This window comes from Odontesthes bonariensis, chromosome 21, assembly GCF_027942865.1.
Source record: "Odontesthes bonariensis isolate fOdoBon6 chromosome 21, fOdoBon6.hap1, whole genome shotgun sequence".
NCBI classification, from domain to species: domain Eukaryota; kingdom Metazoa; phylum Chordata; class Actinopteri; order Atheriniformes; family Atherinopsidae; genus Odontesthes; species Odontesthes bonariensis.
In genome coordinates, this window is record NC_134526.1 from 22808253 (window position 1) to 22835310 (window position 27058).

Here is a 27058-nt window from a genome sequence, read left to right on the forward strand (position 1 = left end):
ATTCAGAGAAAATCCACCCAGAAGCGGAAATTTCTCACATTGCGACTCTTGTGCCAAAAGGCTAAACGGTGCACTCTTAAACAATGTTATATATTTATATCATATATCTTAGTGCAAATGTTTGCGAATGGTTTTAAATCACTAATTGTGACTTTACATTTTTTTTAAAGCGATATTTGAAGTTTCGAGGGGCTCATTGAATCCTATTTTCTGTTTTTAAATGACTCAGTTTTACTCTTAACATTTATTTGAGTCACCAGTTGAAAGACATGGTTTTGAACATCAATGCCCATTTTTGCCTATGGTCTCTGTGACGTATTGGGTTGTATAGAATTTCTTTATGCAAAACAAAATTATGACAAATGTATGGGTCTGTACATTTAAAAGCGCATTTTTTTGTTACAGCCTAAAGGCCTCGGTAGAGCTCTTATATGTTTCAGTGAAGAAGCATGGGATGGGAAGCTCGCTACAAGCATACCAATAATGTAACAGTGACCGGTTACAATAACAATAGTAAAAGTCATGGACAGTAGAGACAGAATGCCAATTGATATTTGGGGTGTATTTTCCCTTCAGACAGCCATGTAACTACATTGTAATTTAGTTTCTATTCATAACTGTCATGGAAATACATGAATAATAACGCATGTGCTCCTCACGTAGAGCAACTCTGAGTGCAAGTATTGTATCGTGTTTACAATTTTTTTTTAATTATACGTTCTGTTTGGTGCAGGACTTTACGACAGTTTTACGACCCTGAGTACGGCAGTTTTTGACAGGCAGGCGCGGATTTTGTAAACACAGCTAACTGTACCGCTGTGACTAAGGTCGATATTGTTCGTCCTGTAGTTTTTTTATAAGCAGTTTCTCGAATATCGGTGTTATTTTCCCCGTTCCCCCATTGTCACATTTACCGGAATTGACGCTGTCCAGCCAGTGCCAACTTTTTAGCACTTTGGTAAACTTTCTGAGATCGGATGCCATGGCTTTGGTTAGCCCCATCAGCTAGCATGCTAACACAGTGGAGGGGCAGCAGCGGGGAAGCTGCCTGGTGGACCGGCTGCTTCATGTGAGAGCTGCCAGGCATGCTATTACTGCACCTCCTTGGGAGATCCTCGCTTCGATCGGGACTTCCGCGGATAAGAGTCAAGCCGAGGTATTTCTGTGTGGCACAGAGTGGCCGGTGTCCGCACACACCGCTGGAGACAGACATGAACCGTAGCCGGGCTCAAATCAAGCGGGTCCTCTGCGTGGCCGAGAAGAACGATGCAGCCAAAGGCATCTCCGAAATTATGTCCAACGGCAGAGCCAGGAGGGTAAGTCATGTCGCCTAAACACAAAACACCCAAAGCAGATTATGCTCTCATTTACTTCAAACTTTATACCAGCAAGCCAATGTCAGAAAACTTTTTTTTTTCTAGCAAAAAAGGCCAAATATTTGAATCTCCATTCTCTAAAACAGGAGGGTTGTCTGCTTCTCTCTAAGTCCTTTTTGGAGAAGGTATATGATTATTACTACCTGTTGCCTTTGAGACTGTCAAACAAAACAACCAGCTTGAATAGAGCCACGTAAAAGGCTGCAGTTGAAGAGGAAGAATGGTTTTCCTTCATTCAGAAGGTTGCTAATTTGATGCCGAACTTCTCCAGCTTATATGTCCAAGTGTCCCTGGGCAAGACACCGAACCCCACATTGCCTCAGAATTAGTCTCTCACTGTAAGTCACTTTGGATAAAACTCATTTTGAATTTGATACCTGCAAAAAAAAAAAAAAAAGTTCGGGCAGGGCCTGTGTTTACCACTGTGTATCATCCCGTCTTCTTTTAACAACAGCCTGCAAACATCTGGGAACTGTTTCTGTTTTTTAGGAGAGGAAAGTCGACCCATTCTCATGTGATATAACATTCTATCTGATCAACAGCCCTGGGTCTTCTTTGTCATAGTTTGCATTTCATGATGTGCCAAATGTTTTCGGTCGGTGAAAGGTCTGGGCTGCAGGCAAACCCGCACCCGGACTCCTCTGCTACGATGCCATGTTGTTATTGATGCAGATGCAGAATGCGGTTTGGCATTGTCTAATTGAAATATGCCAGACCTTCCTTGAAAAAGATGTTTATGTTGCTCTAAAACCTGTATATACCTGTGAGCATTAACAGTGCCTTTCCAGATGTGCAAGTTGCCAGTTCCATAGGCACTGATGCACCGCCATACCATCAGAGGTGCAGGTTTTTCTAAATGAGCGCCGATGACAAACCGGACTGGATCTCTCCTCTTTAGTCCGGAGGGCAGATGGAGGGTGTCCGTGAATTCCCCCAGAAAATTTCAAATTTCGATTTGTCTGACCACAGAACAGTTTCCCGCTTTGTCTCGGATCATTTTAAATGAGCTTTGGGCCCCAGAGTGCAGCTGTGTTTCGGGGTCCAAATACGGCTTCCTCTATGCGTGAGCTTTAATCTGCATTGGTGGATGGCACGGTGCACTATGTTCACAGACAATGGTCTCTGGAAGTGTCCCTGTATCAAAAAAAATAACTCAGGCTTTTTTTTCACTGTGCGTATACATTCAGTGAATCATCGTCGCGTCCACTTTAGCTTTCTTGTGTAACGCTTCTCCTTAAAATACAATTGAATACATTTCCATGGTTACTGAAGCCTTGAAGTTATATTACCCTTCCTACAGAGTCTGAACAAAACTAAAGAGTTAGATTTCCTTGTCATTTTACATAACCGCTAACCACACAAACAGCCGAAGAAACTGGATAATTTATCCCCCATGTTGAGTAATCTCTTCTCTGACCCAGCATTGCCCAGCCTCCAATGAGCTCTTTGTTTGCCGTGGTACTGATTTTATGTTTTGTTTTTGTTTTTACAGAGGGAAGGAATGTCCAAATTTAATAAAATCTACGAGTATGAATATCATCTGTTTGGCCAGGTAAGCAAATACAGTGAAATGATTAAACCTGTGAAAATGGGCCCTTTTATGTTTGGCAATGTTTTGGATTTTTTTGTCTCCACCAGGATGTGACGGTGGCGATGACGTCGGTGTCAGGCCACTTACTAGGTCTGGAGTTTAAAGCACCGTTCCAGAAATGGTACGCTTGAATATACATGTACTTTTTATTTTTTTACTACTCACTGTCAACGGAGTAGCACAGTTACTGACTTTCTATCTTTTCTCTCCAAAGGCACAGTTGCAATCCTGTGCTCCTGTTTGACGCAGAGGTAGAGAAGTACTGCCCAGATAACATGGTACAAATAAAGGTGTGTTCGTTTGGCTTTCCTGCCAGGAATCTTAAAAAAATGTATACACATTTTACTATGTGTACGATTGAATGTTAGAGATCTTGACTAATTTTTTGGCTTTATGTCTGGATGATTATTTGGACTTGACACTGGTCAACAACACTTTGCTCCAACTTCGCAACTCCCCGATTCAGTCCTGTGATACATCAGATTTCTTTTTTCCTGTCTTCCCTCTTTCATTCTTCCGATTTTCTCCCTCTGTTTTCCTTCTGCAGCGGACACTGGAGAAGGAGGTGAGCCAATGCCAGGCCTTGGTCATCTGGACAGATTGTGACAGGGAAGGAGAAAACATTGGCTTTGAAGTTATCGACGTTTGCAAAGCAGGTATAGTTGGTTTGCAGAGTCATAGTTGCTCTGGACTTGGACTGTTTAAGGCCGTAGAATAACAGGCTTTGGGTGCATTTGTGCACAAAAGGGCCTCTGTAGTAATTTGGTATTTGTGTGCGTGCTTTTTAGTGAAGCCCAATTTGCAAGTCTTCCGGGCAAAGTTTTCTGAGATAACCCCCAACTCAATCCGGAGAGCATGCGAGACTCTAACGGAGCCTGATGCTAACATCAGCGATGCTGTAGACGTCCGTCAGGAGCTGGATTTACGGATAGGTAAGGTAGCGCCTGCTCCGGTGCATAAAGAAAGACTTTCCTTCGATATTAGAAAAATGGCTCAGTGATTAATAGATTGGCACAAGCCGCAGCTTTAGTGCTTATCTGAAAAGCCCCGTAGATTGTAAATGTAATCACATCCTTTGTGATCTTGTTCTACAGGTGCATCATTCACTCGATTCCAGACGCTTCGCCTGCAGAAGATCTTCCCAGAGTCCCTGGCCAATCAGCTGATCTCATACGGCAGCTGTCAGTTTCCCACGCTGGGCTTCGTGGTGGAGCGCTTCAAAGCCATTCAAGCTTTCATAGCTGAGACTTTCTACAAGATCAAAGGTAAAATGTCACCCATAAACTGCCACAACAGTCGGAAAGGTAAAAGGGTGGTAACCCCTCTCCCCCGTGTCTGTCTCAGTGCTCCATGAGGTGGAGGAGGACACTGTGGAGTTTAGCTGGAAAAGAAACCGTCTCTTCAATCACACAGCTTGCCTCGTGCTCTATCAAATCTGCATGGAGGTATGTGACTGTTCCAGTATGAATCAGCTGTGTTCACCCGCAAGTGTTACTATAAACTATTAAGAAATTTGAATAAATTTGTGACAAATCCAGGGTTTAACAGCAATGGTGGTGAGTGTAAAACAATCATGCAATTCAACACACTATATATTCACAATCGTCTGTCTGTCCTGAGTTTTATGTAGATTGTGTGATGGCGTCGGTACATGTGGTTTTGCTTCTGTTTCCAGTTCGTTCACTCTCCTTTGGCATCTTTGGATTTTAGATCTTGAACAGCTGTAACTTCCTGATGACAGAACAGAGGTGTCGTCTGAATCTTTGGCGGAAAAACACTTACCGTTCACTAACGAAGCTCGCGAGCCCCAGTAATTATCACTTAGCTATTCTCACCGGCATTTCTTTCACTTCCTTTTAACAAATCGGGGTAAAATTCAAAGATATCGGAACAAGAGGAGACAAATAGGAGAAATCGCACCCTTTCGTTATTCAAAATTATCACTTATCGGGAAATTATATAAAATCATCTGGTACCAAATCTTAAAATGAGGTAATATGCAACCACAGATTAACAAAAAACAAGACACAGTACACTGTGTCATTATTTATTTAACAAAAACTAAATAACTCAAAGGAATTTAGAGATTTAAGTAGCAGCCATGTGCTGCTGATTAAATTAATTTTATTAATTGATCATCAGCAGGCACGAGCCCCTCGATAACAATAGAAGTCTTGGCAGTTTGCTGGTGTGTAGTGCGGTTTTCAGGTGTGTGTTAGCACAATGTCAAGGAGGAAAGACACCAGCAAGGAACTTAGAGAAACAATTGTTGCCTCCCATCGATGACGCTGCTCGTGACTGTCGTCTGAAGAACGCCTCTTCTCTGTTCTCTAAAAGGAACATGGCAGCACAGCTTGGGTTTGCAAAGTTAAAGTCTGTACAAACCACAAGACTTCTGGAACAATGTCCTTTGCACAGACAAGACCAAAACAACTGTCAGGCACGGTGGTGGAGGGGCTTGTTTGGGCTTGTTTTGCAGCCACAGTAACTGGACACCTTGCAGTCACCACGTCCACCACGAACTCCTCTGTAAACCAAAGTGTTCTAAAGTAAGTTGTGAAGACACCTGTCTGACAGCTGGAGCTTGGCTGTAATGTTGTCGTGGAAACAGGACAATGATCCCAAACACAGCAGCGAATCTACAACAGAATGACTGAAAAAGGAAAGACTCGAGGCGTCGCGATGGTCCGGTCAAAGTCCAGACCTCGGCCGTGGAAAGGATGTGGTGGGACCACCGCGTAAAAGCTGCACGTAAATTCATTTCAGGAAAAGATCAAATCGCTGAAGCAACGTTGTGAAGATGAGCGGGTCAAAATTCCTCCACAACATTATGAGAAGCTGATAACATCGTACAGGAAACGGTTCCTCCAAGTTAATGACTTACAAGCCACTGAATGGGGTGCACTTAATATTTCCACACACTGCTCAGTTTATGTTAAATAAACAACGACACAGTGTCACACGTCAAATGATGTTGTTCATCCGACGTTTATTTGATTTTAAAAGCACTCCTGCAGCTGATGAGGACATCACAGTCAATTTTGATAGTGTTGTCAACAAGATGCTTTAAATGTCACACGTAAGAAGAGAATCCTTTCACTCCTTTTCAGGATCCCATGGCAACAGTCGCCTCAGTAACCAGCAAACCTAAAAGCAAATGGAGACCGCTGCCTTTGGACACTGTGGTAAAGTGATAACTCGTAATGCACTGTAAAACACATGTTTTTTTTTTGGGGGGGGGGTGAGATGCAGTTACATTGCTTATAGCGGGAGAAAAACAGATATTGTCCTTCTGCTTTGCCCCACTGTGAAAAAGTCCTCTACGTCTATCTGACCGACAGGAACTGGAAAAGTTGGCATCTCGAAAGCTCCGAATAAATGCCAAAGAGACTATGAAGATTGCTGAAAAGCTCTACACCCAAGGGTGAGTAAGGGAATCTTTGAACAAGCACCAGTTTAGATAATGGACATACATACTGCTTCCCTGAGAGCCAAGCTTTGTCCTGGTCTAAGCACATGCTAAACGTAGCTTTCATTTGAACTTACTTCAGTTAGCTTTTTGGCTAGAAGCCATCTTATGAGAGGCTTTATGGTTTCAGGGAAACCGTCAAATGCTTTTATTTATTTATTTATTTATTTTTTACTCTGTTGTCAGCCCACCTCGAAATCATTCCTATTTTTGTACATGAAAGGACCATCTGGCAGTTTAGGAATGTGACGCATGAGTTTTTCAACGCCATATTTCCCCGAGTTTCTCTCGTCGTTTGTGTGAAGACGTGCGTTTTCTTTTCCTCTGCTCAGGTTTATCAGCTATCCCCGCACAGAGACGAACATTTTCCCCGCAACCCTGACCCTGGGCCCCCTGGTGGAGCAGCAGACGCAGAGCCAAGTATGGGGGACTTTTGCCCAGCGGGTGCTCGAGCAGCCAGGGGGCCCCAACCCCCGCCAGGGCAAGAAGTCAGACCAGGCTCACCCTCCCATACACCCCACTAAGTTCACCAGCGCACTGCAGGTGGGTTGGTTAAAAAAAAAAAAAAACTACTCGATTTATTACAATATTACAATTATCGATCATTCACTTTTGGTTTTTTGAGTTTTAATCCTAAACAATGATAATAAAGTATACAAACAGCTGTTCTTATTTCTCTGTATACAGTCAGTCCTCGTCATACCCCTGAAATATCACCAAGTACTCACTTAAAGGGAATTGCTAGGTTTCATTACAATGTAAAGTGCCCTGAGCTCTCCCCAACAATCACCACTGTGTGGCGATGTGCATTTATCTCGTGCATTCAGTGGAATAACCAAACAAATCGCAGCACCTGTTTCATTCAACAGCAGAACATTCTGGCGCCTTAAACATTAATGAAAAACAGTAATCTTCATAGATCAGGTTCCAACTTTCCTGCTCAGCTGTTAACAGATCAGCTTTGGAGGATGGAGCCTTGTCATGGACCTCTCTTTTCTTTTCTTTTTTTTCAATAATCTCCATAAATTATAGATGAGTTTGAGATTCAGACTGTTTGCCGGCCATGACACTGAGTTTGAAATGTCTTACCCGAAGAGACGTTTGAACGCTCATCCCATTTTCTTTGCTTCTTGGAGGAGCTTTCCAATCCTCTTGTAGGGGCCTTTTCACCTGCCAACCAGCCAGTTCTTTAAGCCCTGCAAGCACTTGCTTTAAATGCAGACTCATTTACACATTAAGACTTGTAAGAATTGTTTCGTCTCCTTGATTTTGAATAAGGACTTTCCATTAACTACCATCTTCATTTCTGAAAAATGTTCCAGTATGTTTTTCAAACCCATTGTCCCTAATCCTAAAGTAGTTCAAACTGTTTTTCTTTATCTTTTTGTGCAAATGAAAATCCTCCAAAAGATTTTATGATGAATACAATAAGCTCACAGCTTTCGCGTACTGACAGTAGTATTTGATTTTTATTAGATAGTTTTGCAACTCTGGTGAAAAGTAATCAATAACTTATCAGAGAAAAGAGATTTCTTTCGCCACCCTTGCTGTAATAATTGGCCTCCGTTCCTTCCAGGGCAACGAAGCACGTGTGTACGAGTTCATCGTCCGGCATTTCCTGGCTTGTGTGTCCCGGGATGCTTTGGGGCAGGAGACAGTGGTCGACATAGACATCGCTCAAGAGAGATTCTCTACCTCCGGACTCATGATCATTGAAAGGAATTACCTGGACGTTTACCCGTATGACAGGTGGAGCACAAAGGTGTGTGGGTCACACATGAAAAGTTTGCCTCCATTAAACCCCTGCTGCCTCTCCATGTTTGTTCGTGACATAATCCGGTAAATGTGGTTTGCAGGTGATCCCAGTATACGAACAAGGCTCCCAGTTCCAGCCCTCTGCTATCGAGATGGTGGACGGACAGACGAGTCCACCGCAGCTTCTCACTGAGGCCGACCTCATATCACTGATGGAGAAGCACGGCATTGGTAAATTTTTAGATGTGTGAATGTGACAGAGGACTGTCCATTTGCCTCTGGGGAGACATGAGGCCAAATAACATTTTTTTTCTTAGAGAGATCCTTAACTGAGCGAAATGAGCTGCGATTACCTAAGTGGCAGATTTAATATTGTTTATTATAATACGTAACAGCCTATAACCTCTGAAATAACACCACAGCACATTGTTGTTTGAGACCTCCCAAGGCCAAGGTTATTGGTTCCAATCAGAGTAATGTGGTGACCGTGAACACAGATTCTCATTGACTCTTTCGACCCAAAGTGTCTGAGTTAAAGTATTGGACCAATTTTATACAAATACCACATCTTTAGCAATATAAAAGCTAGTTATCTGATGCCACAAAAAAAAGATGATGATACTTCTACCAGTGAAATTGTATAAAACACATCCAGATGTAGCTTTCCCAGCTGAACAAAGCTTCTTTTTTTCTCCCCAACTTTCCTCCACCAATGATGAGTTGTCAGTTTCGGTGACTTCAGAAGCCACAAAGTTCTCGCCAATAAGCGCTCCTAGTCTGGTCTGTCACTCTTTTGTGGCCCGGGAAAAACACAAACCTTGTCGTCTCGGCATGTCTGCACGAGTCTGCAGGTCTCAGTAATACTCGGAGCGCTGTCCTCTGTCAATGTGGCCACCGTGCTCATTTTGTGAATGAAATCATTCTATCTTTGTATTCTGTGAGTAATATCCAGGGGATTTAATGCAAAGGAATTTTTTGTGTGCTTGCTTATTTACTGTTTCACCATGTGACATATAAACTCTGTATTTAACAGGCACAGATGCCACTCATGCGGATCACATCGAGACGATTAAAAGTCGCATGTATGTGGGTTTGACCGCGGACCAGAGGTTTCTACCAGGAGAGCTCGGCATGGGGCTAGTGGAGGGTATCCATGTCCACTCACTCCCGTACCGCGATAATAGCACGAGCTTCAATACAAAGTCCCCCAGTTGTGCCGCCTGTCTAAATGTGGGTGTTTTGTCTGATTAGGTTACAACTCCATGGGCTACGAGATGTCAAAACCAAACCTTCGTGCTGAGCTGGAGGCAGACCTCAAGCTGGTGTCAGAGGGCAGAAAGGAGAAACAGAGTGTCCTTCTACACTACATCCAGAAGTACAAAACGGTCTTCATCGAGTCTGTCAGGAAGGCAAAAAAGTTAGTGGGAAACATATGTGTGTGTGTGTGTGTGTGTGTGTGTGTGTGTGTGTGTGTGTGTGTGTGTGTGTGTGTGTGTGTGTGTGTGTGTGTGTGTGTGTGTGTGCGCAAATCTGATGTTCTCTCTATGCCCAAATGAGTAGTCATGTCATATTCATCAAAGATGAGGTAGCAACTCATCGTTACTCACCGCTAGTAACAAGTCAGTTTTCTGTTGCCGGCGCAGGTTAGATGAGGCCTTGTCACCATATCTGGGTGCAGCTCTGGAGATCACCGACGCGGAGCAGCAGGAGATGGAGATCCCGCTGCCGGTGAGGAAGTGTCCCAGCTGTGGTCGGGACATGGTGCTGAAGAAAAAGAGGGAAGGAAACAGGTGAGGGCAGAGAAAGAGTGGGAGGCTGAAACAACTCGCTCTTGGCACATAAACATACCGTTCATATAAGGTAATGGAAAGCTTTGTCATTTTTGTATGGAGCGAGTCGATCGTTGTAAATGACCTGAATTAAAGGTTTGCCTGAAATGCAAGAAAAAGTTACCCAGAGAAACTCGGTGTAGCTTGTAAAATCAGTTTGGATCGTGCTTGAATTGGATTAAGCATAAATCGGGATGAAAATAACTGCCCCGTGTCTCCCTCCGCAGTAAGTTCTTGTCGTGTGTGGGCTACCCGGCCTGTAAGACAGCAGTGTGGTTCCCCGACATGGTGCTCGAGGTCAGCAGGGATGAAAGCATTTGTCCCGCATGTCAGCCAAGCCCCGTGCACATGTGAGTATCGATTTCTATTCCTCAGAGCTGCGCGTGTCACATTCCAACATTTAAACTGCCTGAAATGAAACGGTTTGAGGATTAAGATGGTTTTTAATCAGGATTACGTTTCAACTGTTTAATTGTCATGCAGACTCACGCTAAGACCTGAGCTTTGTCGTGTTAGTTTGTTCTCATGTGTTTGAGACGATTGAGGGCGACTATAAAACATAAGATGAGCAGGATGAGATGTTGCTGTTTTAAAGCTCTAAAACTTGTAACTCACCAAAAAAAACATCAGTGAAAGTGTTGCTAACCGCAACCAAAGCCTAATATCTGCTTTGAACACCCACACTGGAAGCTGGAGGGAAAAGTTCCCCTCTGTGACGAAGAGGGGAGATCGGTGAATTTCTCACAAAGGGATCATGGTGTATAAAAATGTTTTGCTTTTGGTTTTGGAGAGTTTTGGAAAGTCAGAAATTTCTTAGATCTATCCCTCTGTGAGTTCAGATAAAGAAGGGATAAAGACGGTTTAAGGTGTATTTTGGTACTTTTCGGTGGAAGTATGATGACAACATCATAGCAGCTGGACACGTGTGGGCTTCCCCGTGCATTGTTTCATTCTGACTCTGACAAACAGGTTTTTTACTCCCAAACAAGAACAAAAACAACGAATCAATGAGCTGTTTACAACTTGGCTCCTCCTGAGTGGTGAGCATTGCCTCCGGTGTAGATGCAGGACTACAGCGTCTGACTGCTTCTGTATCGAGAAGCTTGCAAAGTTGAAAGAGGACAAAACGAGGTCATTTCTGAACCTTGAACATGGGTTTTGTGACAGTAAGGCAAAAGCTTTTTTTTTTTGTATTCAGCGCAGCATTGCTGTCTCTTTTGTGAACAGGGAATGATAATGTCACACACACACACACACGCAGAGCTGCGTGTTGATGCGAAAGCAGAGACCGCCTACTACCTGTTACAGATGGGCACAGCAACATTTTTTATTTTTTTTTATCTGTCTTTTGTGAGTCCAAAGCTTTGGGGAAATACAATGCTAAACAGCTGCCATGCTCAGAACATAGAGAAAATACAAATGCAGCTCCCTTACGTAGTTATTTAGATTTTGTAGCTCTAAACTATCTCTCATTCACCCATTAGTCTCCTTTTTTCAGTTGCCGGTCGTCACTGTAATCATTCAATAACTGTTCTAAATGAAAGAGTTTGAACACATGCAGATGGTTTCTCGGATCAGCACGACTCAGACCCACACAGCTACACACATTAAGTGACAGAAATTGTCCCCTCGGTTGTCACCTCTTTCTTTCCCTCTCTCAGCTGTGCGAACACCAACAAACACGGAGGGCTCTGCAGCTCTCTGCGGCCTCTCTGCTGCAAGAAATTTGTCTAAGTTCTTGTTTACACAAGTAGGCGTTAACCCCTTGAGCAGTAGCCTCAGCTCAGTCCAAATATAGGGCACGCTCGCTAGCAGCGAGCCAAAGTGCTCCACACCAGCCTCTGTTACCATAGCAACCAAACCTGGTACAGAGCTCAAAGTTGAGCTCCAGCAGTTATTCTCAAACAATGTGATGTTTTCATTTATTTATTTCTTTTCTTTTCTAAATCAGATCCCACCCAGCAGCTTTCAGCTTGTTGGATAACTTCAGCAGCAAAGGAGTGCAGAAGAGAAAAACTGTTGCTTATTCTGCTCCTGCTCCTCAGCGGTCGCCACGGCAACGTGGTGTATTACACAAACTTTTCGCCTGACGAGCGCTTGTCACGTTTTTTGAAAAATGCCACTATGTGATGGGAGGTTTACCTCGCTCACGCTGTGAAGCCCTCCTAATAATGGTGTGTTAGCGAAGCCGTTCACCCTGAACGTAGACCTCAGAGACGTAAGAGCTCCCCAAACTGTTTTACCTCACATTTGACGATAAGGGATTTTCACTGGACAGTTGATCATGCTTTCTCACCATTTGCTACGGATGTGCTGTGGATTCTGTCAGCTATTACTGCGTTCAGCCCCGACATGCAACACACAACAACAAAGCCATAAACTAAGATAAAGAACAGATAGTCCTTTATTAGTCCTGCGATGGGGAAGTTTCCACGTTACAGCAGCGAAGAGGAACGAAAACAGCAGCGAAGGAAAAGTCACATATAAACACAAAACAAGGCAATAAATTATCCGAAACAAACGTGAACAACATGAAAATGGCGAAAAATGTGTGTTTGGTTAAAGAGTTTAACGTAGTTGAAGTCTTTTTGGTGTTTATATGGTCTATTGGGAGGAATTTTCCCCTGGAAAAAGTAATGAAACCACCAAACTTGGAGAATGTTTATCAGCTTTTTTTTTTAAATTTTATTTTGAAAAACAAAACATGGATATAAAGAAGACTAAACTATTTGACCTAAATAGCTGAGCATTCTAGCTTTGTAAACTCACTTAAAAAATACTATGAAATTGCTGTTTTTTTTCTAGATGTATTGAAGGGGAAAAAATGATGGAAAAGAATAAGAAAATAAATCGCTGTTATTACTCAGTTGCAGCTCCTCTGACTTTTATGACAGCTTGAATGTTTAAGGAGTTCTCGGATGAAAAACAATAATCTCCATCCGTCCTTTCTTGTCCAGCGGTTCACAGATTAGCTGTGCAGGGTGGAACCTGGTCGTGGAGCAGTTTCTCAATTTCCACCATAAACGTTTAAGTCAGATCGAGATCCAGACTGTCGAGTGGACGTGTCGTTCCTAAAGAGAAAGTTTGAACCCTCTTTTCTCTTTACTCAACCTGAAAAATGACTTCAATGTCATAAAACCACCTGTGCATTTACTGAAGGGGTAATAAACGCCTGGTCCTTTACCCGACATCAGCCCCACATCATGGGCGACTGGGAATTAGTTTGTTACATGTATATAAATTTTAGGAAACCAGAGTCCTGTCACTAAAACTCAGTAAAATGTCAGTATTAGCTTTTGGCAGTTTGTACGGAGGATGTAATGCATCCTTCGAAGGATCAAAAGCACTAAAATCTGACTTATATGTTGCAGACTTTCTCTACTTTTCAGATGTTTAGTCCCATAATATCATGATATATGGTTACGGTTAGCTTGGTCTTTTTCTTTTCTCTGTGTTCTGATTACTAACCCCCAGTCTGGGTCATTTATCTTTTCAAACCTCAGTCATAACAAGCTCTGAGATTGACTTCTGCGTGTCGCCACTTTTCCAGGTTGAAGTTCAAGTTCCGCAGAGGCAGCCTCCCTCCCATGATGCCTCTGGAATTCGTCGGCTGCATCGGTGGTTGCGACGAGACTCTTAGAGAGGTGCTGGACTTGCGGTACCTCAGACCAGCGGGAGGAGGTGGAGGAGGAGGAGGTGGAGGTGGAGGTGGAGGAGGTGGAGGGGGAGGGGGAGGAGGAGGAGGAGGAGGAAGAGGAAGAGGAGGAGGAAGAGGAGGAGGAAGAGGAGGAGGAGGCGGAGGAGGAAGAGGAAGAGGAGGAGGAGGAGGAGGAGGAGGAGAAGACCCTCGTCCACCAGCACCAAGGCCTCCGAGACCAGCGCCACCTAGAGCCCCAAGTTCCAATTCTCGCCCTTCCCTTCCTCCTGTCCCTTCATGGAACCCGCAGCCAAGATCTCCACTAGGCGGCAGCAGGTTGCATGTAGACAGCAATAGTGATGTGATTGTGTGCAACTGCGGTCAGGACGCACTCCTCCTCACGGTGCGCAAGGACGGGCCCAACCAGGGTCGTCAGTTCTACAAGTGCAACTCGGGCAGCTGCAACTTCTTCCTGTGGGCGGATCAGCCGAGTCAGCAGGGGGCGCCGCTGAGTCAAGGTCCTCCGCTGTCAGCTCAGAGGAATCCCCAGCCTCAGAGGCCATCCCTGGGGTTCGGAAACACATCTGGAGGCGGCAGAGAGCAAGAAGTAGGCGCGACAGGACAGGCACTCTGCAGCTGTAACGAGACGGCGGTGACGCGCACGGTGCAGAAAGACGGGCCGAACAAGGGCCGCATGTTCCACACCTGCGGGAAACCAAGAGAGCAGCAGTGTGGCTTCTTCCAGTGGGCTGATGAGAACGCACCTCCACCAGGCAAGGCTCACACACACGGATGCTTTTGGTCCTACTACACTGATGAGGACCATTAACCTAGCCTCATCATAACTGTAGCGGGAAGACAGACACGAACCTGCTGAAATTAGTCGGTGTTCTGTTATAACTGGTGTTGAAAACGTGGTCTGAGCTTTGTTTAAATCACAAGCATACATAAACACAATTAGATCAAGCTAATCCCACACTACTGGAACAAATAGGATGGATGTAGCAGTGACTGTTGGCTTCGTGTCTGAATGAGCACCCTGCGTCTTATCTTTAAAAAGTTCTGATGACAGTCTGACCAGGTGGGACCTTATCGTATCACTCTCTTCACGGCACAAGTCTGAACCGTTCGCAGTCACGCTGCAAATGAGCGCGCGCAAGCAGTCGAATTACCGTTTGTGTTCTTTTCCAGTGAATCATACAGATTGCGTCATTAAGTATATAATTAGCAGTATGGTCCATGGTATTTCCTGCCATCACGAGGTACAACGTGTTGTTCTGACAAGCTCATTAAGATGGTGGCAAACGGTGGTTCTCAAGCTTTTTTTTGTTGTTGCTGTTTTTCCCAGAAGCCCGTCCCGCTTGTGTTTATGGAAGAGCTGTGCTCCTTTCCCCACCTCCAGACTTGCACACACATACAACAATGATCTCTGTATGGCCCCCTTTTTCCAGAGCAGTCAGTTACACTTTTCCTTTCATAAAACCCTGACGGGCACCTTAAGCTTCCAGCTTCCAATCGTAACAGCCTGCAAGGGGGTTTTGTTTTTATAGTGACAAGTGCGCTGAAGTGCACAGATTTCTGATGATCCAGTAAGAGTGTTCTAATTTATTTTGACAACCTCTGAGCAGTAAAAATCTCCCTGTGATCTTTCACACGTGGATGGAAAGCACTATTGCGAAACACGCAGATGGCGGCAGGGATCACTTTCATACATTTTAAAGGCGCTATGATAAAGGGCGCTTAGGCTTTTCGGTGGCAAAGCCTTTTTTTGGACTTGCAGGAAAAAGACTAGTTCAAACCCAGGTTATCTTTGAATGTTTTTCTTTATAGTCACATTTAGAAGATGTGTGTGAGAATGTGAACTGAAACTAAACAAAAGCCCCCATTAATACGCGTTTCGTTTTATTTCCCGGTGTCTGAATGTCATAATCTGGCATTCGAAACTTGCCCAGAGTCCAAATATTTAGAAATATTATTATTATTCCCATCTAATGAATTATTGGTAAGAGAAAGCTGCTGTGATTCAGAAGCTAAGACCTTGAGGCATCCACACCATGGCTTTAATGTGAGCACACATGCTTTTTATGCTCATGTTGTTCTCTGACCTGTGTTCCCAGTGTCAGGAGGTTACGGTGGTGGATTTAATGGTGGTGGAGATGGAGGGAAGAAGGGGAGGAAGACGACGGGAGACGGCACTGCGAACAGACCCACGGCTGCTAAAAAACCTCGCACCTGCGGGATCTGCCACATGCCGGGACACACTCGAGTCACCTGTCCTCAGCGGTGAGTGCTGCTCCGGGCCGGAGATGCTCTGGAGGTCTGTGGAGTTGCTTTATCGAACAGATCTTCTTGTTTTTTTTTTTTGTTTTTTTTAATAGCTGAGATTGTGTGAGCCTCCTCACAGGAGACGGACATTGTCTTCTTACCCTGTAACTTTGCTGCAAGAAACAGCTTTGAGTGGAAGACCGACGGCTCCAAACGATTGGCAGGAGGACAGCAAAATATGCAGCTTTCCTTTCTGTTTCCAGCCTGCTCCGATCTCACAGCTGTCCTCAGATCTGCAGTGTGTGCGGGTTCGTTTCTGGCCCCCGGACGGAAAGACAAAGACCATTTTATGAGGAAATGATTCTCTTGTGAGTCTCGCTGTGAACCGCTCTGTTTTTATGCACATAAACTGAAGTGCTCGTTTAAGACGGACGCAAGTTTTCTTCTCTTTCACTGCTGGAGGGAACATTTCTGAGCACAAGCAATGATCCAACAACACGTCGCACACTGAGGTGCTGAACTACTTTTAAAACTTGTAGGTGTCTGTAACCACAGTAACCTGAGAGTGCTCGACGGTTAATTGGAAATTTGCTTTTGCAGGCCTTGGATCAGATTTTTCATTCGCCTTATTGAGTCTCTGTGTGTTCACGATCCTGGAAGGATCTTTATTGAATAAACGTGCATTTCAAAAAGGGGCTACGACTCGTTGATGTAATTATTAATAGAACATGATAACATGCCGAATTTTTTAAATGTTATTTCTGTTCATTTTTGCCATCTTTCGGTATTTTACATTTGCTGACGTGTGAAGGAAAAGCAGCAGTAACGTGTTTTTACTCTGTAAACATGGTGGGGCTCAAAAAGAGAAAACGTTTGCTTGTCTGTGCTGTTGGCAAAGTCTGAAGAACTGTCAGCACCACAGATTTTAATGTCAAAACTGATGAATACCAATAAACTGAAACGTGCTTTATCCCCCCATGGTGATTTGTATTTTTTTCACGGTTGTGAAAGTTTAGGTTTTGTTTTGAGACTTCAGTCATTTTCTCTTTGTTCAGTTAGTTTTGGTTTCACTTTGAGTCTTTTGCCATTTTCATTTTGGCTCAGTTAGTTTCGTTTTTTTTTTTTTTTTTCATTGAGTCTTGAACTTTTGAAGCAGAGTCACTCAGGAAAATCTCTTGATGAACCGAGCCAGAGCCAAAAAAGAGCCTGGAGCCTTTTTTATGGGTTTGTGTTTTTCCTGCCCCGAGCACTGATGGAAGAAATATTTTTCTCTCTTACTTCAGTAAATAGCAGTGAAAACGCGACACAATGCTGTATCAGCTAGTCTTGAATTTGATGGCAGCAGCACGGATCATGTTCAGCACAGTAGCGTCCCCTCTTCTTTTAACATCTGCAAACCGAGCAGACCAGATGCTGGACTTTTGGGAGAGGAGTGCTATCCCATTCCTGTCTGATATCGGCTCTAAATACCTTTTTTAGGATGATGGTGACTTTCCAGATGCACAAGTTGCTAGTTTCATAGGCACTAATGCACCCTAATACCATCACAGATGCAGGTTTTTTTTTCTGAGTGCTGATAACAAGCCGGATGGACACAGCATTCCATGATTTACAAAAAAATCATTTCAAATTTTGGTTCATCTGGCCACAGCTTTTCAGTTGGCCTCATTCCATTTTGAATAAGCCTTGGCCCAAAGGGAACGGTGGTGTTTTTGGATCACGTTGACATGCGGCTTCTTCCCTGCATCACACAGCCTTAATCTGCATTTGTGATTGGCACGGTGAGCTGTGATCACAGACAATGATTCGTGGAAGTGTTCCTGAGCCCATGCAGTGATTTCCATGAAAGAATCGTGCCCGTTTTTTAATACAGTGAGGGCCCGAAGGCCATGTATCTGTGTCCCTCGTGCAGAGAGATGTCTCCGGATTCTCTGAATCTTCTGTTGTCGTTATATACTGTAGATGATGGAATATCCAACGCCTTCGCAACATGACGTTGACAAACTATTTTTTTTTTTTTTGTAGATTGCTTAAACTTCTGCCCAATTGTCGGCGTTAGAGACTCGGCCGCTTTAAGGTGCTCTTTTTATTCCCAATCACGTGACTGACCTGTTTCAAATTAACCCTATTGGTTGCAACATGGTACTTTTCCAACCTTTGGTTGCCCCTGTCCCAACTTTTTTTCCCCCCAACAGATGCGGTGCTGCCTTCAAATACCAGACGAGCTCACGTTTTTCCATCAAGTAGTAAAATGTCTCACTTTCAAAAGCTGGCGTTTTTTGTGTTCTGTTGTGCATACGATGTTGGTGTTGGAAAATGTCGCAAATAATGGTGTTCTGTATCTGTTTAGATTTTACATGCTGCCCCAAAGTATTCTAAGAACCGGTTGTTCTGTTAAAGTCCACGCGTGCCTCAGCGGAGCGCTTGAATGAATGCGCTTTGCACTGCTGTAGAAATGCACACTGATTGGTTTCATTAAACCCAGATGCTTAATTTTAGTTGGATCGTTGCCTAAAATGCAAAAGAAAAAAAAATGTAGGTTTCACATCAGGATCTAAGTGGTTTAATATTCCCAGAAATGCTGCATGCTACTCTGCTCTGGTGAGTTTATTCTAGTTCCGGCCCCGCAGAAACAAAAGGAAATAAACTAGAAACCGATGTATTCCCGGTACATGGCTTTAAGTTACCCTAATATTTTTCATTGTCTCTCCCTTTCTATGCATGTGTGTGTTGATATTCCAGCGAAATAGCTGCGATGCCTTTACTGGCACGTTTGGTGAGTCATACGTGAGTCATAACACGTGGGTGGGACTGATCGCTGTGATCCGTCCTGCCGTGTTGTTTTCGCCCCTCCATCCTGACTCCCAACTCTGCTTCAGCAGTAGTATCCGGGCAGATAACAAGTCATGTGATTGCCCGTGTATCTCCTGCGAGGTGCGGGCAATAACCTCCTTCTTACGGGAAAAGCGCTTCATCCCGGCCTGTGCTCTGTGCAGCTGTATGAGGACCTTAAAGGTGGAAAATCACCCCAAAGAGCCATTAAATCTCCACGTGTTCAGATGGGATTCGCTGATAGCCTTACACCTTGATGCAAAGGCACTGCTGGAAAATACCTGATTGAATGTTTTTTTTGGCACCGTGGGGCAGAATGTAGCCACTTAAAACCCTAAAAGTAAAAGAATGAAAAAGAGAATAATCGAGTGGCTTAAACCATAAATCTAAGTTTGCTCATCATCCCCACTCGACTTCAAACTTGTGTAAAATCTTCTGCAGTCCTCAGAGGAGCTCTGTAAAGTTTGTGTGTGCGTTTTGTGATGTCCACTATCCAGTTGTTCATGTAAAACGTGACAAAATATGGTTGCAACAACAGGAGAGGAGGGAAGGGGAGGGGGGTAACTTTTGGAAACCTGCAACATTATTAACAACAGAGGGTGAGGTTTTACTTTAAAAAGAGCTGAAATGGTCAGAAAATGAATCGTACACGGCCTGCTTGTGTACGCCCAGAAGAGGGAGGTCAGAGTTCAGGGAGTTCGAATTGCTCCACAGCCCTGAACTGTTTGTCGGCTCTTCCTGCTGCGTCATCGTCACTATCCAGCTTTTCAGCGGTTGCTGCAGAAACAGTTGCCATGACGCCCAATGTCAGTAAGTGATGCAGGTGTTCCAGGTGCAGAGAGACCATCAGAATACCCTGTGTGTGCAGAGTTAACAGAGAGTTTTACTGTAAACTGATCCACAAAAGCCCCAATGAAAGATAATAGGAATCTGGCTCTGGGCCTTTTTTCCACAGGAGTCACCCCACCTTTATGAGCTGTTCCCCACCTGAGGGCTGAACGGATAGATGATCGGGCATAAAGTTAGGAAAGCATCTAAGATCCCAATGCTGGAAGGAATATTTTTACCCTTGCACATCAGCAGTAGTTATCTTCAGCGAAACCTTCTATCTCTTTTTTGTGCTCAATCTAATTTCCAGCTCTCCTCTCTGCAGACGGGTTGCTTAGCACTGGGGATGTAAATTCAAGACTTTCAGCAGGGTTTGGCTGCCTAGTTCCATATTTGGATCAAACACGGTTAGATGGGTGGACATTTCGACTGGAGACTGAAGCAAGGCTTTCATTTCCATTGCAGATTCTGATCTTCCTCAGCTTTACTTCTGTTACATAAAAACCCATGAGCGCACACTGTATCACTCTCAAGTTCAGTGAGTGCAGTGCTTTAACTACACTGCCTCTCATTTCCCACTGATCAGTCTTTAAATCAGCCATAGCAGTCATATCATGACATTATGATTGGACTGACATGTTCTGTTTTTCAACCTTTCAACTGATTAGTTAGAAATTTGGGGGATTTGACCTGGTAGGACCTCTGGTGTAGAGTTCAAAGAAAATATCAATTCCATATCATGTCTGTACAATGAATATTAAGTTTCCATTTGCTGAAAAAACAATCATGTTGGACTGAGCGAAGCAAGCTGTATCTGCTGTTTCAGGTGTTCATGTTAAGTTAAGCCAACAGTCTTTGCATTTACCTCACAGGGGAAAACTACATTAGATTCTATTAAAATGCTAATCAATGTTGGACTATGCCTGAAAAATAGCAAGAATATGCAAAAAGTGATAACATGTCATTTCTACTAGCCTACTGTTTAAAGTTTAGCCAAAAAATTCAAATGTGAGAAAACTGTGTTTGTCTCTCTATTTATTTGAAGAAAACAGACTTTTTATGGAAAAGTTCGATAGTTTGAACACGACGGTTCCCTCCCCCTGACTTTAGACTGACGGTAAAATTCGGCTTTGTGACCCTCCTCCCTCATCCTCTGTCCCTCCTCTGCACTCTGCTCTAATTTGCGTGCGCGGCCTCGCCGTTGTCACGGGCACGCTTATTGGGGGCTTGGCACTACGCAATGAGAAGGGGGGGGCGCGCGCGTCTTTAAAGCAGCAGCGCGCTGTCCAGTGTTGATGTGTCGCAGATTTTAAAAAGTGAGGCAGGCGGACTGCGTGAGTTTAGTGTGAGGGAGGCGCGAGGGAAGCGCGAGGGACCAGCTGGGAAAACGGACGTTATTACCCTGTGCCAAAACCCACTGTGACAATTTAAGGGATTTTTTTCCCCTCGTGCTCATTTTCTCTAAAACTGCTTTTTTTGAATTTCTGCACCTCGACCAAAACAAGTAAGGGATCCAGTTAAGTCCTGATTGGAACGTGCGAGGCAGCGTGCAGCGATGGAGCTGTCATCAATAGGAGACCAAGTGTTTGCGGTTGAGTCAATAACAAAAAAGAGAGTAAGAAAGGTAAGAAACACCACTGGCTATACACTTAAATAAACTTAATTTAATGTAGTGTTTATCGCAATAGTGTGCGCGGTGTAAAAACATCTCCCGTCGCCATGTAACAGCCAAACTAGGTTACGCTGTTATCCTGTAGTTGACGTTAAAGCGATGTTGATACTAATCTCTTATGTGTAACTGCGCCAAAGTTTAACATAGTTTCAAGGTCTGGGTCTCATCCTGCACCCTTCCTGTGCAAACCCCGTGGTGCTGCAGCATGACCGTGTTTTGGAGGAGCCTACGCACTTGTAGTAGAAATGTAAAAAGGGGGTGTGTGTGTATGCTTAAAGCTGGTCTACGGCCGCTGTTCGGGGTGCTGCGCAGTTGATATTGGTTATGCCAGCGAGCGGAGCGGCGGCGGTAGCTGGGGGAAACTGCTGCGTAATGCGTGCTGTGTGATGCTGACCCGGTTGATTCACAGCGGAGGGGTGCTGTGGAGCCACTGGCTGATAAACCCCCACCTCCGGGAGAAGGGAGCTACAGGTGCTCGGTGTCGTATTTAAACGCGACGCGTGCAAATTTCTGTTGTTTTTTTGTTTTTTTTTTTAAAAAGAAGAAGAAAAAAGGAGCGCGCGCTCTTCCTCTTTTTGCAGCGATAACGTTTACAGTGTTGTAACCTGGCGGTGAAACCGCCGGTGTCCGGATTGACAAACTGCTCTATTAAAGCGGTAATTCACTAATTTCGACTTGGGTCAGCGGATAATTGTTTCGGAGTTTAGCGTTGCGCAACTCTACTTTGTTTACATGTCTCCCACCGTGGCCCCACCTATCGCAGCCACTGGAGTGTTCTAGAGAGTACTCGAGAATCGTGGAAACAGGCTCGTGGAGCGGTAACGTCAGCCCCACAAGCTACTGTTGTGAGGCCACGCAGACTCGCTGTCATTGACGTCACCCCTCAGAAAACCACTGTCTGAAAGGGAGAACATTCTCCACGAGCCTCCCTCCTTCCTTCGGTCCACTCTTTAAAGCGACAGTCACCCTCTGTTGACACACAGCAGCTTGTGTCTTGGGTTCACCGGAGCAGATAGAAAGGGCAGTTTGAGTAAGCCTGTTAGACTCTGTAGCATCTCTTCTAAATGTGACCCCCCCACCCCCCCTCTCTGTCTCCACAGGGTAATGTGGAATATCTACTGAAATGGCAAGGATGGTCCCGAAAGTGAGTAAGCCTTGAGTCATCATCCAGTGACCTCATCACATTAATATACACTTCCACACAGTGTACAGTAGAGTTTTTCAGTGTGCTGCCGGTCGGCCATGCCCCATGTTACCCAGATTGGTAGAAAGTAGCTGAATGAGTTTGTGTCGGCAGGTACAGTACTTGGGAGCCAGAGGACAACATTTTGGACCCTCGTCTAGTCCTGGCTTACGAAGAAAAGTGAGTAATATTGGAAAGTCTGTTAGTTTTGTTTGCTTGTTTGTTCTCCCACTCATAGTCTCTCTTTGTCTGCCCCCCCCCCTCCCCTTGCAGTCAGGAGAAAATCCGAGCTCTGGCCTATCGCAGGAAAGGTCTCAGACCCAGGAGGCTCTTGCTGCGGGTATTTACCTTTCTTCTTGTTTCACAAACTCTGGTTGTACCTTTCTGATGACTTCCCATTCGACATTTAAAAATAATAATTGGCTTATTTTTCGGTTTAGGATGAGCAAATGAGATATTCTGACATGCCGGCGGTTATTATTGTGTTTTTATTGTGCAGTTAAGCGAAGTGGGTTTGCAGTCGAAACAGGTGTGAGAGCAAAGCTTCGCAGGGCTTTGTTCGCAAATCCAAAGGTTTTGTTTGGAAGTCTAAAAACTTTTTGTCTTTTTTATTTACTCATTTATTCATTTGCTAATGGCTAACAAAGTTTGTGTACTAACTTCTTTTCTTTTCTTTTTTTTTTGGTCACTTGGTCATTTCTTTTATTTGCAAATCTAAATGCTAAAGTTTCATTGCAAGACAAATCATACATTATATACATCAAACATACATTATGTAGATTAAATACATTGTTTTGTCTCAATAATCGTAAGAATGTTATGACTGGAATGGTGTCCCTCCTCTGGCTGTTTTACAAACACTCATACATGTGCTCTCGTTTACAGCATCCAAAACGCTGTAGTGAGCTTTAATGCGTGATATCTTGCTAGCCTAGGGCGGCTCGCGTAGCTCTGTTAGCTAGTCACACACTGGTCAAGGGGACTTTTGGAGGCTGGAGAAGTACCAAAAGATTCAGTTCTAACATCAAGGAAGACTTTTGGACTTTAAACAGATTTATTTTGCTGGCATTGAAAGATCGTATGGATACAGCAAAGAGAAAACTGGATTCTAGATTTAAACTTGGTCTCAGGCTGACTCAGATGCAGCCCAGATGACATTGCTGTGAGTCATAGGAATTTTTTTTTTTTTTTTTTTAGCTTTGGACGCTTTATGTACCCCCTGAGTAATCTCTCTCTACCAAACTAAACAAACTAAAAATGTATCTTTTGAATTGGTGGAGTTTCCCTCTCGATTCTTGCGACTGCTTCCTGCGAACGAATGACAAGGCAAGAAATAAGAAGTCTTGTATCAATGTTTAAATGCTCTGATGGCGCGCAACTGTCCAAACGTTGACTTTAAGGTGGTGAGGAGAGACTAGTTCAACCAATCAGATCACTAGTGGTGTTGGGCCCTCAGTTATGACACAGATTCAGCTGTTTCCACTGATCAACAATCAGGCAGAGAGATGCAGGGTTCGGTGCTAATAATAGCCCCAATAAAGCAGAATATAGTGCAGCTTTTTTTTTCTTTTCCAACAAAGGGTGTGACTCCAAAGAACAGTCTCTCTCGTTTTCACTATCACTTTCGCCACTCCTGGTTTTTCTCCACGTTCTCAAAGTGAGTTCGTAGTTGAGGCACGTTCTATATTAAGTGGGCGGAGTTGCTAAAAGGACACAAAATGTGAAAACGTGCGTTGCTCGTTTCAGACGGAGCGTAATCTGTCTTTGCTATTGTAACCAGTGTCCGAGTTATTTTTTTATTTTTAAATGCACCTTTAACGCCGAAAAATAAGAATAAACAAATGAAAGAAAGGGTGCTTAAAGACAAAGGTACACAAATGAAATGAATGAATGTAGCTTTGTTTTACTTGTAGTGACCGCAGTTATCGTTCGCCTGCCTGACCTCTCACTCCTCCCTCCCTCCCCAGAACGTCTTTGCCATGGACCTCCGCAGTGCCCACAAGGTGACGGATAAGCCCCCTCCTCGCCTGCGCCTCTCCCTCACCAGGTCCATGAGCACAGATGTGGACCAGGTGTACCGTTGCCCAGCCAGGAGAATAAGCAGGCAGAGGATGACCAAAGCACGGCACTCTACAAATAAACCGATCCGTCAGCTGAGGAAGAAAGAGGAGCGCGTGGATGAGGAATGGGGCGTCAGCAGTGAGGAGGACAAGCCAGAGTCTGAAAGCGCCACTGAGGGGAGATGTGAAAACAGCTCATATGGTTGGTTTGCCAAGTTTATAAATATGTAAATATAGTGGCCTGGTCGAGTTCGTTACCTTAAGGTGAATAAAACATGTCCTGTTCTCTCCCACAGGTCAGTCAGAGTGCAGCTCACTTCCATCACTGGAGCATCAGGACTTGGACATTGAGGTGGAGGAGAAGGTGGATGCCCTCCTGACAGCAGTAAGCACAGAGGCGTGGAATGACAAACTCGACGGAGTAACGCCTGAAAAGTGTCAGAGACAAACGTCCGCGTGCGGCCAATCAAATGACAGCGAATGGGTTTCTGAGGCCAGACCCGGAGATGCGGTTTCGGTGGGCGATGGGTCAATTTGGGACGGAGGTGAGAAAGGCGTGGAGTCAGGGTCGGAGTGTCCCACAGTTGAGAGCAGCTGTTGTGAGAGAAATAACACCACCTCAGTGATAGTGAGGGTTCAGGGGTGCGTCCAGGCGGCAGGTGACGCCCCCACTGTCTGCTCCGCCGATGAGCCGGGGAAGGCGGTGGAGAGAGGCGACAATCAGAGCGTTATCGTGACACAACCCGGTGCCCCGACTGCCCCTCATGCAGCAGAGCGTCCCGAGAAGGTGACCGTTACACATGTGACTCTTAACTCCCTGACAGTGACTTTTAAAGAAGCCCCGGTGGCCGAAGGCTTCTTTAAGGGCTACTGAACCAAGAGAAAGGAAAACGGAGCGCTCCAAATAACCATGATTAGACTTGCCACTCATTTTTTACATGTGTGTATATAGTCATGTATTTAAGATAACTCCACGTGTTTACGAAACTACACTCATTTCCTATTGAGTTCTGTAAGACATTATTGCCCTTGACTGAAGAAATGAGTGGTAATTTTGTATTGTGGCTCATTTATTTGGGGGGCCTAAACAGCCTGAGACCTCTCCAAAGTGCTCAAATGATCCATTTCAATCCAGCAGGCTGAATGGATCCCATTGGCAGGTATCGTTGTTTGAGCCGCTGGGTTTACTGAGAGCAGGAGGCAGATGTCGAGACAGCAGTCTGAAAACAATCCAGTTCACATAACGACTCCGATGCAGCTACTTTTTCCAAGTGTCCTCAGTGCTTTCCAGCTGGACATCTGTCTCACAGTCGGATCTGTTCTCGGGGGCCCGTTTCAGTCGCTCCACTTTCTTACAAAAATGATGTTTTGTAAAGATGTCGCTCTTTTTTTTTTTGTTGTTTTTTTTGCACAGAACCAGCCGCATGCCCCATCAGTCTTAGCCGCACATGCATAAAAAGCTCCGTCCTGCGCTTTGTTGGAGGGGTTTATTTCTGTCACAAAAGAAACACAACAAAGACCGAGGAATAATGGCTGCCGCTTAGATGAAGTTCTGCATTTCAAGGAGGATGGATGTAAAAAAAAAAAGAGGCCCAGTTGTGTTTGCTGTCTATCCTTTGACTTTTCAAAGTTTTAAATGCTAACTGGTTCTATTTTTGTATCACCAATTGGTAGTCGACTCTTTTCAGTAGCCTTTGTGCAAAAGAGGATGTATCAGTTTACACCGCCGCTTCTACGCCGTTTAGGTAATGTGCAAATGTACTTTAGGTCAAACTGTAGTGAGATATTATTTATTGCATGTCACACGTATAAGCTAAACTAACTTATGTCACTTAATGTGTCCAAATCAGTCTCTTTCTGGCAAAGATGGATTGTCAAACATGTCTTCTCTCTCTAATTAAAAAAAACAAACATTTTTATTTGACTGTATTTTCAATAAATGTGTACTAAAGGAAACGTGTCCTGGAGTACATTGATCTCAAATGGGGTGGGTACATGGAAACTTCTACACCTTTCTCGCCCATATTTCCAGCACATTTGCTTTCATCTCTATGAAGGCCGAGGTTCAGAAACTCTGAACTTTCTGCACGACTCTTTTTGCAAAGAGAAGAGTTATTCAGACACAATTCTCTCTTCGAACATGTTTCAGGCTCAGTTTACTCACAAAACGGCATCTTTTAAAAGGACATTTCCACCCACCTTCAAAACTTGCGCCCATTATTCAAGAGCGCCTAAACCATCTGTCGCCACTAGATGGCGTGTTGCTCTAAGGAAAAAAGCTTTTACTGTAAGTGACGTTAAACGAGCTCAATTTCATGGGGTGATTCATATGGTCATTATGGTGGTGGAGGAGGCACCAACAGGAGAGGAGTTTGAGGGGAGGATTATTCTGGAAAGTCACAAGATCGCTCAATGAACGGACTCACGTCACGTTCAGGCGCTCCAGGTGTGGGAAAAATGTGATGGAAGAGGTCGTGATCATTAGGTGGCACGAAGCTTTTCTCTACAGCTGTTGAGAAGATTTAAACTCGACGTCGGATTGGAAGTTTGGAAGCAGGTGA

General features: G+C 44.3%; 2 protein-coding genes across 2 annotated transcripts; both read left to right on the forward strand.

Annotated features, from left to right (window-relative positions):
- The first annotated feature begins 619 nt into the window (after window positions 1-619).
- top3a (DNA topoisomerase III alpha) lies at window positions 620-16883 on the forward strand. The gene is made up of 20 exons (XM_075454268.1): window positions 620-1316; window positions 2869-2928; window positions 3015-3088; window positions 3182-3257; window positions 3515-3623; window positions 3756-3899; window positions 4062-4232; window positions 4312-4412; window positions 6078-6152; window positions 6309-6391; window positions 6769-6979; window positions 8013-8198; window positions 8293-8422; window positions 9225-9338; window positions 9443-9608; window positions 9835-9981; window positions 10248-10370; window positions 13571-13728; window positions 13837-14430; window positions 15775-16883. Exons 1-20 carry the CDS (start codon window positions 1086-1088, stop codon window positions 15942-15944), a joined length of 3123 nt encoding a protein of 1040 aa, XP_075310383.1. The 5' UTR covers window positions 620-1085; the 3' UTR covers window positions 15945-16883.
- Window positions 16884-20870: 3987 nt separating this feature from the next.
- Window positions 20871-26453, forward strand: cbx7a (chromobox homolog 7a). Its single transcript, XM_075453970.1, has 6 exons — window positions 20871-21206; window positions 22355-22398; window positions 22552-22617; window positions 22711-22777; window positions 24405-24699; window positions 24794-26453. Exons 1-6 carry the CDS (start codon window positions 21138-21140, stop codon window positions 25369-25371), a joined length of 1119 nt encoding a protein of 372 aa, XP_075310085.1. The 5' UTR covers window positions 20871-21137; the 3' UTR covers window positions 25372-26453.
- Window positions 26454-27058: the final 605 nt, after the last annotated feature.